This window comes from Otolemur garnettii, unplaced genomic scaffold, assembly GCF_000181295.1.
Source record: "Otolemur garnettii isolate 467f Iridium unplaced genomic scaffold, OtoGar3 scaffold00087, whole genome shotgun sequence".
NCBI classification, from domain to species: Eukaryota; Metazoa; Chordata; class Mammalia; order Primates; family Galagidae; genus Otolemur; species Otolemur garnettii.
This window is the reverse complement of record NW_003852482.1, coordinates 4680706-4693170: the sequence shown is the minus strand read 5'-3', so window position 1 is coordinate 4693170 and position 12465 is coordinate 4680706. Positions and strand designations below refer to the sequence as shown.

General features: G+C 47.1%; 1 protein-coding gene across 5 annotated transcripts in view; it reads right to left on the bottom strand.

The window, feature by feature from the left end:
- Positions 1 to 264: 264 nt before the first annotated feature.
- Positions 265 to 12465, bottom strand: part of TSC1 (TSC complex subunit 1) — a 50638-nt gene continuing 38437 nt past the window's right edge. For all 5 annotated transcript variants that reach the window (XM_023516172.1, XM_023516171.1, XM_023516174.1 and 2 more), the window contains 6 exons: positions 11211 to 11393; positions 9874 to 9984; positions 8830 to 8952; positions 6216 to 6403; positions 5971 to 6132; positions 265 to 5555 (listed from right to left, as the gene is read on the bottom strand). In XM_023516172.1, coding sequence (XP_023371940.1) covers positions 5036 to 5555; positions 5971 to 6132; positions 6216 to 6403; positions 8830 to 8952; positions 9874 to 9984; positions 11211 to 11393 — 1287 coding nt within the window. In that variant the 3' untranslated portion in view covers positions 265 to 5035. The remainder of the gene's footprint in view (positions 5556 to 5970; positions 6133 to 6215; positions 6404 to 8829; positions 8953 to 9873; positions 9985 to 11210; positions 11394 to 12465) is intronic.

Here is a 12465-nt window from a genome sequence, read left to right as displayed (position 1 = left end):
TGGAGCTTGCTCTGGGAGGGGAGTCTCAAGTCACCCTCTTACCACACCTGACCACCTGGCCACTTTTTGTGGCAGAGCATGAATTTGAGGCAAATAAAGGTAGAATCTGTGGCTGTGTGCCACATAATTTACCAGAACAAAAAGGGCCTTAGAGACAAATGCCTGAATCTATCTGTCAGCCCCTCCCCTAGCTGCTGGAGGCCACTGTACCCTTGGACTAGGGCTGTACTTCACCTCTGAGTCACTCCAGGTCAACACTGCAGAGTAGTGCAAAACAATAAATTTTTATTTGTTCACAGTTAAACACAAGCAACTGCCTTGACATTTTAGAACATTCTAAGAAGGACAGCAAACCCTTTTGATTCCGATTCCATTCACTAAGATTGTACCATTTTCTTTTGCAGTTCATATTTATGGCATCTGATGTGGATTGTTTGACATGCTTTTAAGATCGTGGTGGGAAAGTTTAAACCTTTTTTGACAAGAGATGACGTTCTCCAATTTAACTAAAAGCAGTCAGTTAAAAAAAAAACTTTCTTTTCACTGATGGGACCCTTTAAATTACAAGTTAGCCACATATGGTTCATCCATGATTGAGTTATAAAACTAGATTATGTCTTAGCAAAATCTGTTCCTCCATGATATATTTGTGGTCCATAGAAGTCTTCTGAAAAGTGATCACTGATTCTTCCTAGTGCAAAATGCATGGCTGCTTCCTCTGATAAGCCAAAGTATCTGCTACACAGAGCAGCACCTCATCCTCCTGTCCAACACTGTATTGAGGTGGGGAAGGGAAGGGAGGGGCTGGTCTAGGGGCTCTCAAATTCTTGGGGTCTCTCCTCTGAAAGATCTACTCCAATGGTTAAAGCAGCCTACTTATCCCAAAGGATAATTTTGTGACATTGGGAAGAGGGGAGAAAGCTCTTCTACCTTCATTAACTCATTTCAAGACCCAAAGCAGATGTGGGTGTCGGTGCTCCACTATGCCAGGCAGGTTCCCCTGGTGTCTACTGCCACTCTCCTCTCAGGTGAGAGGACACAGACTGGACTCCTCTCAGGTGTAGGACAGTGTGGGAAAGACAGAAACACAAACCCCTGGGCACACTGGAGAGTCGGAGACAGGGAGAGGAGCTGCTTGGGGACAAGGGTTCACAGCAGCAGCCTAGGGGCCAGTCCTCAACCTAAGGAAAGCTTAATCCAGTGCTGCAATCGGCGAGTCTGCAGCCGACTACGGGGGAGGGATCAGGGACGTGTGCCACAGAACCCTGGGCGTAAACAGATACATGTCATCTTCAGATTCGATACATCTTCTCACTCATCGCAAGTCAATTTTAAAGCATGTACCTCGCAGTGTGAAGATGCAGCCGACAGGGAGCACTGGTGTCACTGCACACGGGGCAGCTCTCAGTGGGAGCGGCAGAGCCCCCTGGGTGGGGCCAGGAGCTCTCCGGGAGCATCTGTGACAGCTGCTGGCAGCACTCCATCGCCACCCAGCCACAGAAGCTTCACCCTGCCCAACCCCCCTCCACCCTGTGCATACCTCCTCCCACCTAGTAGTGCTTTCAGTAGGAAAAGCTGAGTGTTTATTGTCACGTGGTACTTTTGCTTTCAGTTCTTTCTGGCCGCAAGTGGCGTGTTCTAGTATTTGGTAGAGGTTCACATCGGCTAGTCACAGCACACTGCGGCTGTGCTGTCCATGCAGAAACACACACCCAGTTTTCTATTCCTAACTGTGAGTCCGAGCCCCTGTGCTTAGACATCCTTTCAGCCTCGTGACCATGTGTGTTCGCCTTTGAGTTTATCTTTCTCAAAAACACACTGGAGACTATGTGTGCTGCTGCGCACAGGGACAGCACGAGAGCCTGGGGTTTGTGTCCTGTGGTTCTGCTGTGTCCTCTCTGGCCACGCTCTGCTGGGCTATTTCTTCTCATTGTCGCCGGCTCCCAGGGCCTCTTTCTAGGTTGTGGCAATTTACCTTCTAGAGACAGTTTGGACTACTTTGTCCTAACAATATCACATAAATATTGGCTCACAAAGTAGTGCATTTATTATCTTTCCACTCATAGAGCCTCATAAGAACTTTCTGCAGATCATTCCCAAAAGTTGGGCAGTTTTCTCTCCTGAAAAACTCTGCTGGCAAACCCAGCAAAGTCACTGTCTGCCCACCAGCTATAGTAACACTGGTCCTAGCACATATTTTAAAACTTGTTGATCCAAGAAATGACCTTGATCCTACCTTTGGGTTCAGTCAGTTTTCTTATATTCACAACCACATATTTCTTCCAATTCCATAGTAACAATTTTTATAGACTTCATGGCAGAACCTTGTCAAAAACTTTTGAAAACTCCCTAGAAGTTCTGTCAAATAGAGATCCATATGCTTCTTCACCTCTGGAGATCGAGGGACTGAGGACCTCACTTTCTCTGTACCTTGCTATTGCCCTGGCCCCCAATGCCACAGTGCTCCTTTCAAAAAACTCCATGCTACACGAGAAACAGACTCTTTTTCTCGGGGCTGGGTTGCCCCTGGGTAGCGTCAGGTGGGAATGAGAGTAGGTTATGACAAGGGCCAGACATCTTTGGCCTGGTCCACTTGCCCATGGTGAGTTCTGGATGGGGCCTGTCCAATCCCAACATTATGATACCAAGCTACTTGATCAGTTTCAAGACAGGCTCTGCCTCAACAATAATGGTTCTAATGCCTTTGCCCAGCCTGAACTGCCTCCCGAGAGTCCTTCTACCACCCCCTTTCCATCCTAAAACTACCTGCTACAGCAAATCAAGTACTCCCCGGACTCCTGTCGGGTGTATCACTTCTAAAGAACAATATTAATAAAACCTTACTGATGACCTGGGAGTCCTCTGCAATGGGAGAGCCTACATTATTAGGCTGGATAACCTCAATGCGACTCCGGGTCTCAATCCCCTAACATTGGTTGAATAAAACCCACAGACTCCTGCAACTCAAAGGCACCTCAGCTGGAGCTTACCTGGTCGCCCTGGCCGTAAAGCTGAGAGAAAGGACAGCTGGGCAGCAGGGAGTGCCGAGCGCCTGGGCACAGGGGCCTCGGTCCCCTGGTCCACTACACCAAGCTGTCTCCTTTCTTCCCTGCGTCTTTATAATCTACCAGTTTTTTCTTTTCTACATTGGTATCTTTCCTTTGCCAGTTAAGGCAAAGACTTTAAGTGCCTGATATCTTTGTTTTGTGGCACAGATCTCTCGGGCTTGAGGAGGGGAAAGCAATTAAAGCCAGCTTTGATAGTTAACCTATGACATTTTGTTCCCTTTCTGCATTTATTCACATCTTCCTTTTCTAAAATCAAACCAGGAAACTAGGACATGTTAGATTTCAGCTTTCCTTTGGACAAAGCTGAATTAAATGTGTGGCATCACTAACACTCTACACTGGCCAGTGCTAGGCTGAGGGCGGGGGCAGGGAGGGATACAAGCAGTCACAGCCACAAAGTCTGCTGTGGACAGGTCTCCTGCCAGTACAGCCATGGTAACATGGACTCTTTAAAGGTCTAGTTCTCTTTAGTTGGGAATGCAAGAATACTTATTGCCACATTTAGAGAAAGAAAAGACTTACCCTCATGTGCTGCAAGCTTCCATATACAGTAAAATTTTCTACCATTACAGTTTCTTTTACCTCTTTATGACTGAATCCTTCTATTCTTTTTACTCAAAGAACAGAAGAAAACTGGGACTACCAGCTCTTTCCCGCCATGCTCTCCTCACCTTGGCTGGACACCAGGAGACGGCTCTTAGGCTTCTAGCATTTATTTCAGGAGCGTCTGCTCTGTGGAGAGTCACTCTCAGGAGCATGTTGGGACAGCCCAGTGGGCACACGCAGCCTGTATCAACATTCTCCCACTGCTCTGCTATCACTAACATGGGAGAGTGTGATGAAATTAAGCTCCTTAGAAAGTGGCGTCATGAAAGCTGGAATTGGTATAAAAAAGCTCCGGCCTAGAACCTACTGTATGAGGCAACACTAACAGCCTGATAATGATGTCACATAAACTTTGAAGAAACTCTTTGGACTTTCAGAGCCTCTCTGCCACAGTGTCACAAAGAGGTGACATAAACAAGAGGACATGTGAACACAGATGGAGGCAAACAGACAGGAGAGGGTGGGACTGAGGCTCAGCCAGACGGGCTCACCCGAGGGAGGGTCCTCGAGCACAAGAGTCCTTGGCAGCAGCATCTCCAAGTGACCACTCGTTGCCCCCCTGCAGAGAGCAGGTTTTACCACCCGCACACTAGCCTGTGGCCAGAATAGTACCAGCATTCAAGCAAACACCAAATAAATAAGAGGTAGTGGGGGAAGAAGGGATGAGAGCTTTCCCAAAGGATGGTCTCCATAGTGCCAGCTCTGGATGCTTCAAACAGGCTTATGTTCACACAGAACTTTCTAGGAAGCTTATCAGAACCATCAAAAGAATGTAAGAGGGAAAACAACCCACTGTTTTTCTAGATCTGCTGCTTTTGATACTGAGCTTCAGCATCAAAAAGCAGGGAAGAGTCTCACCTAAAAGCTTTCATGAAGAGACAACCAGCTTCGCAGGCCACGTCCTCCAGGAAGGGACAAAGCCAAACTCGGCTGTGCTGCCACAACTGCCTGGTCTAATGGAAGGCCCGCCCAGTTATCTGAGCCTCAGGGAAGCAGGAAGTGGTGTGTTAGACTCAAAGGGTAAATTTGGCCTCATATTGCACAGGTTCAAAGGACGCAACCATTTTGGGGGAAGAAGAAGAAAATAAAGCTACTGATGAACACAAACTGGCCCTCGGATTAGTACACTGCTAGGTGAATGAAAGAGAGGCTTGGGGTGGGTCAAGGGGAAGGGTTAACAGGCATTTCCATGCCAGATCCAAAACCGTTCTGCATTCTATCAGCTGTCAAAGGACCTTCATCCCACTTCCACCACGTGAACCCACCACTCAGACCCTGGGACAGGAAAGCTTTGAAATGTGCACTCACACCTCCTGTCCTGTGCCAACAACAAACACGGTAACAGTGACTGGCCCTCACCCTCAGCTGTGCTCAGGATGGGTCTCATTGTAGTCCATGATACGGAGCTGTCCAACACTGTCCGGGGCTGGGGGAGACGGGTGCGGGCCATCCAGGTTCAAGGGAGTCTTGGCTTCCACACCTGAGTCTTTGCCTGGTTCTGTCTTTAGGGTTTCAGAAAGGCTACTGATGGTCACGCCGTCCTCATCACACTGGCTCTCACTCTTATTACGAAATAACTCTCGGGCTTTCATACCCAGGAAGCTTTTTGAGCTGGGAAGTGAGCCGACAGTAGCTGGGATGCTGGCAGAGGGCTCTCCCATGGCAATCTCCCACCGACTGCTGAACGGCCCTGCCCTCTGGTTTGGGGGTTTCTCCGGGGTAGAAAGCTCGCTGCTGCCACTGCTACCTCCTCCTCCTCTGCTTCCACTGCTGCCCCGGGTGCTGCCAGGCCTGGGGGTCTTGGTCTCACCGTTGTAGCCAGATGCCTCTTCATTGTGCCCCACCACGGAATCCGAGCAGCCATCATCACAACAGTCAAGCCTGTAAGAAATGCAGGGAGGGAGAAGGAGTTGGTGGTTGCAGCGCCCACACATGGGGGATGTGAATTACAATGACACCCACTCACACTGGCACTCAGCAGGCCACGCTGGTGAAAATGCCACAGTCAAGCAGGAGATCTTATTGAGAGAAACTAAGTCACGAGAGAGATTGGGTGGCAATCTTAAATACGAACACTTCCTGTGGCCACATCAAGTGAGTCAAGGCCAGGACAAAGAACAGAGGAAGATTACTGGCACTATGAGGAAAGATGAGTCAGGAGGGGCTGAGATGGAGGGGCCGAGTGCTGAAGCTCTGCCTCAGCAGCTGCGACTACTTCCCAAGCCCGGTGACACCGTCCTGGTTCTGAGAGCTGCAGCTTAATCCCAAGGCCTTCAAGGTAACTCTTCATTCCTACCTTTCTTCTGCTGCTTCAGCTGCTTCTGTCTTTTCTTCTTCAAGTTTCCTCAGGAGGCCATCTTTCTCCAACCTGCTGTACAGATCTAAGATCTCCAATTCAAACACCTGAGTGATCCTTTTCTGAGCCTCATACCTGCTCTCTGCAGCCTGCAGCTGTCCTCTGAAAGACACAGACCAGTCCAGAATATGGAAGTCCCACTTAATAAAAACATCACTGCAAGAACTTTTCCTGATGAAAATTACCTTGCCTGGAGTTTGACATCCTCTAAATATTTCTTTTGTTCCAAAAGAAGGTGGTCTTTCTTAGCCAGATGAGATTCCAGTTCTAATATCCGTTTCTGAGAGGTATCAAGCCTCTGATTCTGCTGGAGAACATGGCTTCTGTTTTTTTCTAATTCTTTCCTATATGCTGCTTTCATCATTTCTACTTCCTAAAAGAAGAGACTGGAGTTAGTACTTATAAAAAGTGCACATGCTGTATCCACTTTGCTATATCCATAACAACAATGTAAATAAGCTTTGAGAAGGCACATTACTATACTATAGTAGAAATATAACCTAATATACATCTAACTTTCTGAAAAATGAGCTGGCAGTTAAGCAGCATCCTAGTAGCTGTTCCTTGAAATCCACCCCTAAAGAAATCCCTTGAAACATGAACATTTTGCACACAAAAAAAGTCATCACAGCATATTTCTAAGACAAATAACTGGAAACACAGTTAAGCCTTCAGGGAAACAATTAATTATGAAAAAATACATCTTATATTTGTAAATTTTACAAAATGATATCTTATCAGTAAAAAGATAAAGACCACAAACCTGCGTGAACAGTAAAATCAACTATGCAAACATAAACATTTACAAAATAACCACATGATAATGTGCCTATATTCGGTTACAATTTCAATATAGTGGTATCATGGATTATTTGTTTTCTCTTAAATTATTTCCCTCTCCTAACCCCTGCTGGGGTAAAGCTGGAGAACGCAACACCAATGAAGCAGTGTGCTCAGGGAGGGGCAGCAGTTGCCGGTTCCGTGCCTGACAAGGCTGCTGATCCCCCACGGCAGATGGCCTGCTCATAGACAGATTGGAACAGCTTGGAACAGCTTGAAACCCAGTGCAAGTTCATTAATATCGGAAAAAGGTGGAAAGGATACTTTCTAACAATCCTGTGTTACATTTGTGTGCATGTGTTTATTGTGGTAAAATTATATAACATTAAAATTTGTTACACATTTGTTTTTTTAAAAAAGACAGTAAACTGCAAGGAGGTGAGTTTTCGTGAAAACACCCTGCCTGGAGGGTTTGGTCAGCCCAGCACCTCTGGCACAGGATACTCAGAATCGCCTACCACATAATGTGGCCATTGCAGCTCTGTTAAAGGGCACCAGACTTCAGCACGGGTGAACACCCCTGACCTCTGCCATAAACAATAGTTCTCCTGGGTAACCATGCGAGGTGTTAAACCAAGACTGTTCACGTCCTCTCGCTGATCCTCGCGATCACCTCAGGGGCTGCTTTGCCCAACCCTTGCCCCCATTCCCCACCTGATGCTCAGACACCTACTCCTCCTCCTCCACTGGACATAACAAGGGCAACCCTAGCTCCAGGTCCAGGGGCAAATCCTGGCTGGTTCAAGCCAGTGACTGGCCTGGAGAATGGCACATGACAACAATCCTGGCTGACAAGAGAGATGGGACATGTGTGAAGGGTTTCTGGGAAAAGTTTTCTTGCTGAGAAAGACCCCCAGGAAGATAGGTTGTCCTTTTCTGAGGGGCATCACTGGGTCGGCTTATGATATTTGCACCTATGGCATATACCTGGCAGCCATGAGGTCAGCCAGCTGGAGGACAAGGCCAAAAGGACAGAATAAGGACGCACAGAAGAGTGCAGGGGGCCTGGCTCCGAGATGCTGGCCCTGACTTCCCACTCCCACCTATCTGGCCATGTGCCTTAGGACTTTCTATCACTATGTTATCCAGGCTGGACTCAAACTCCTGCCCTCCAGTGGTCTGTTCATGTCTTGGCCCTTAGATCCACCCCTAGACTCTTCTCTTCCCAAAACCACGACACCTCAAAATAAGTTAGAGCTGGATTCTAGAGGAAGTTCCACATCTAGATTCTCCTACAGGGAGTCGGAGTCTGAGATGTGAGAGGAGCTGGGAATACAGAGTGACTCCATACGAAAATTACATATCTGGTTCTAAGGCTACTCTCTACATTTGACCAAAAAAGGGACTTTATAAAGCATAAGCCCAGAAGTCCTAAAAAGAAGGCCTGTGTGTGACGGGGAAGTTGGTGACAGGAAGCATCTGAGCATTTACTATTAAAATTCTACTCCCAACTCACTCACTAACATTACCTGAGGCTATTTATAAAGTGACATAAACTTCTGCCTCAACACTACTGGTGAGGCACCAATTAATGTTAGATCATCCCAATGCTGGCCTTGTCGCCAAGAGTGAACTATCATCTGCAGAAATTCAACAGTAAGAGGAAGAAAAAATGACCTGTACTTCAGTATGTGCCCACATCTCTAAGAGGTATGTTAAACATAAGTGCTTCCCTGCACTTTATTCTCTCACTCCTTTAAAGGCGGCAGAGGGGAGCGAAAGGAAACATTCTTTTATCTATTCTGTGCCAATTACCACTACACCCAACAAGGGGAAACAAGCTCCCCTTGGGAGCTGGGTGGCTGGGACACTGCTGGGCCAGAAAGGTGGGAGTAGACACCTGGACCACTGCTCTATCTTTTAAGAAACAAGTCACAACACTCTATATGATGTGCCATAGACATACTGTCTGGGTCCAAAGAGCTATCTCCCAGGTTGGACACATGGACTCCGGCATACCTTGGTGGTGTCTGAATGCTTGTTCTGCAGTTGTTCCAAGTACAGCTCGTTGACCTCCCCAAGAACCAACAGCTGCCTGTTCAAGAACTCCATCTGTTGCTGGACTGACTCACTATTTGAGAGCTAACCAAAAAACATACACAAGCAAAGTAAAAAATCCAATAACGTAACAGTCACACACAGACGTTAAACAGGGAACCAGCTAGGAACATAATAATATTTCAATGAAGAGCAGAGTAAACAACTCCCATAGTTTCAATTCCCTGACATAATGGCAGGCGGGGAGGATGGCACCCAGTGGCTACAAAAATAAACAGAAATGCACATTAAAACTGTGCTTTGGAGAGAGGAGGAAGCATAAACATACGACATCCAACTGACCCCCACCTGGAGAAGATGGACAGGTGACCCCCACATAGAATGTTAGGTCCAGTGGAATAAAGCCCTCAGGAAAACTCACTCACTCTTGAGCAAATGACAGACAGAGAACATGGTGAACCCCAAAGGAGAAATCCCAGCTCAGAAACCTGAATGAACTTTTTTTCAGTTCACAGCAACTCAAACGCTTGGGCTCATGTGATCCTCTTGTCTCAATCTCCCAAGTACCTGGGACCATAGGCACCTGCCACAACCGGCTAGTTTTTCAATTTTTAGTATAGACAGGGTCTCGGTCTTGCTCAGGCTGGTCTCAAATTTCTGAATTTAGTCGATCCACCTGTCTCAGGCTCCCAGCCTGAATAAACTTTTTACATTTACATAAACAAAGTATAAAGTTCCCAGGGATTTGTCTTTGCCATGGGGGCTGGCTGTGCCCTGCAGGGTACAACAGCACTCCTGGCCCCTCCCAGCAGATGCGAGCAGCACCAAAAACATCAATCAGAGCATCTCTAGACCCTGCCAAGTGTCCTGTAGAAAGGGGAGGAGCTGAGTGACTGCCTGCTCAGAGCCTCTGACACACAGGGAACCCACAGAATATGTCTGTCTGTCTGAAGAAGACCAACAGCCCATGGTGTCAGAATTGATACAGTCTGCCCCAATTCTTACCTTCTGAGAGACCTGGCTGAGCTGGAGCTCGGTGTGACACACCTTGTTGTTGGCCTTCTTCAGCTCCACCCGCAGCTCCGCGATCATGCTCCTGCAGTCCTCCAGCTTTGTCTGCCCAGAGGGATATGCGTGGGAATTCACACAGCACTGACAGGCCAGCCCACATGCCTGCTGGCCTTCGGTCAACAGAGACTTGGGAATACCTCGTTCCTCAATTTTTCTACTAATCTTGGGCCATCAGGATTTGACTTCTTAATTTTAAGAAATTGTAGTTGATTTACGAGTTCTTTACTGTTTAACCAAAGATCTTAGGTACTCAACTCCTACTATGCCCCAATGAGCCTAGAGGCTACAAAGCAAAGTCACAGGGATGCTGCCAGGTACTTTGAATTTTTGAGGGGACAGTGACACCCGCCGGACGCCCTAGGAACTACTGGCCAGCTGGAAGTAGCTGACAGTCGAGTATTAGCTGGTGCTATGCCCATGGATGATGTCTTATCTTGGTAAAGTTGGGCGTTGGTGCTGTGATAAAAAGTACCACAAGAAAACCAACACACGAGGAGTCACCATCCACTGTGATTCCGGATTGGAGATGCTGTGCTGTGCCCAATAGGTGCACGTGTGGCATTAGTAACTGCAGTTATTTTAAAATGAAATTAAAATAATTTTTTTTTTTTTTTGTAGAGACAAGAGTCTCACTTTATCGCCCTAGGGAGAGTGCCGTGGCATCACACAGCTCACAGCAACCTCCAACTCCTGGGCTTAGGTGATTCTCTTGCCTCAGCCTCCCAAGTAGCTGGGACTACAGGCACCTGCCACAATGTCTGGCTATTTTTTGTTGCAGTTTGACCAGGGCCGGGTTTGAACCTGCCACCCTTGGTATATGGGGCCGGCACCCTATCCACTGAGCCACAGGTGCTGCCCGAAATTAAAATGATTTTTAAATGTATGTGTATTATTTCCAAACAGCTACTCAGTTGTTAGGACATGAGTACTTACTAAGCTGTTTAGATATACTTCATGACTAGGTAGACTGTAGCTTAAAAAAAATATAAAAAGATCTACTTAATGAACAGAACTGTTAAGTGTTTGGGATTTGGGGGGGGGTGAGGGAGAGGTGATTGGCTACAGAGATACTATGGGAGGTATGAACCAAGGAAACTGGGGAATCTCTGCCCCAAAAAAGGTTTATCTGATATTAAAATATACTTGCCAATGATTTCAGAGAGCAAAGTACTTATCTGAGCTGAACAAGGTGATGACACTGAAGGAAACGCTTGTGCCCCTCCCCATGGCCTCCTCACAGCCAGCCCCCCCGACCAGGGCACAGTTCCTACCTGTAGCTCCTGGCTCTGGTTATAGAATTCCTCCCGGTCATGCTGCAGCTGTCTGATCTGGCTGTGGAGGTGGGTCACCACACTGTCACGCTGCTCCTGAAGCTGACTGTATCTGGCTTGTTCTTTCTGCAGACTAACCTTCCACACCTGGATTTCTTTCTCTTGTAACTTCAACTGATCTTTCTAACAGAAACCAGAAATGCCATTGTTTTAGCTACCTTCTAACACAGGCAGAAATGCTTAAGTTTAACACACACCGCAAACACTTCTTCACCTACACAGGCATAAGCCACCCTGCAAACTCAGAACAACAGCTCACTACTGTCTTTCTTGGCTTGAGGTCAGGATTTTCCAAATTTCACATTAACAAATGATCATAAGTTGCTTAAAGAATTTTTCTCAGGGATCAACTTGCTTCTAATACTTTCAAAAGTCCTAGACACCAAGATTGGAATAGGACCCATAGTACACGGCATTGATTAAGTTCACGGAAATGATGAACTTTCACTAGATGCTTTCAGGGAATCAGTCATGGAGCAGATGCTTACCCACCTGATTTCTTCAAACCATCACGACTGAACCAACTGCTGCTAATTATTATTTCTGTTTTACAAAGTGGGTAAAGGACACTTCAAAAGGCCAAATTACTTTTCTAAGGTAACAACTGGAAGAGCAAAGATTCAAACCTCAGGTCTTACTAGCTTCACATGTACTATACCACACATGCTTGAGTTCCAGGCCACGAATAGCTTCAGGAGAGAGCTTTAGGTTTACATTTGGAAATAATATAATCCTTTAACCCTTTTATCATCAAAGCCAATTATAAGCAAACACACAAAAATATCACCTGTCCCCATGGTTTTTGAGAGCTACAAGGGAATTCCAAGATCTTGCCATTCATGTCAATCTCAAGAGACCAAATGACCTCCCCAAAATATACCTGTGTGCAGAGGTAGGACTGGCAACCTTGACCTCACTGGCTACCACTATTTACAAGCTATCATGCTGACCCCAAACAAAACAGAAAGCAAAGCCCCCCAGTCCTCACCATGGCAGAGTTGTGCTCCCCAGAGCGGCCACCGTGAGCACCTCCCCCCAGTCCTCACCATGGCAGCGTTGTGCTCCCCAGAGCGGCCACCGTGAGCACCTCCCCCCAGTCCTCACCATGGCAGCGTTGTGCTCCCCATAGCGGCCACCGTGAGCACCTCCCCCCAGTCCTCACCATGGCAGCGTTGTGCTCCCCAGAGCGGCCACC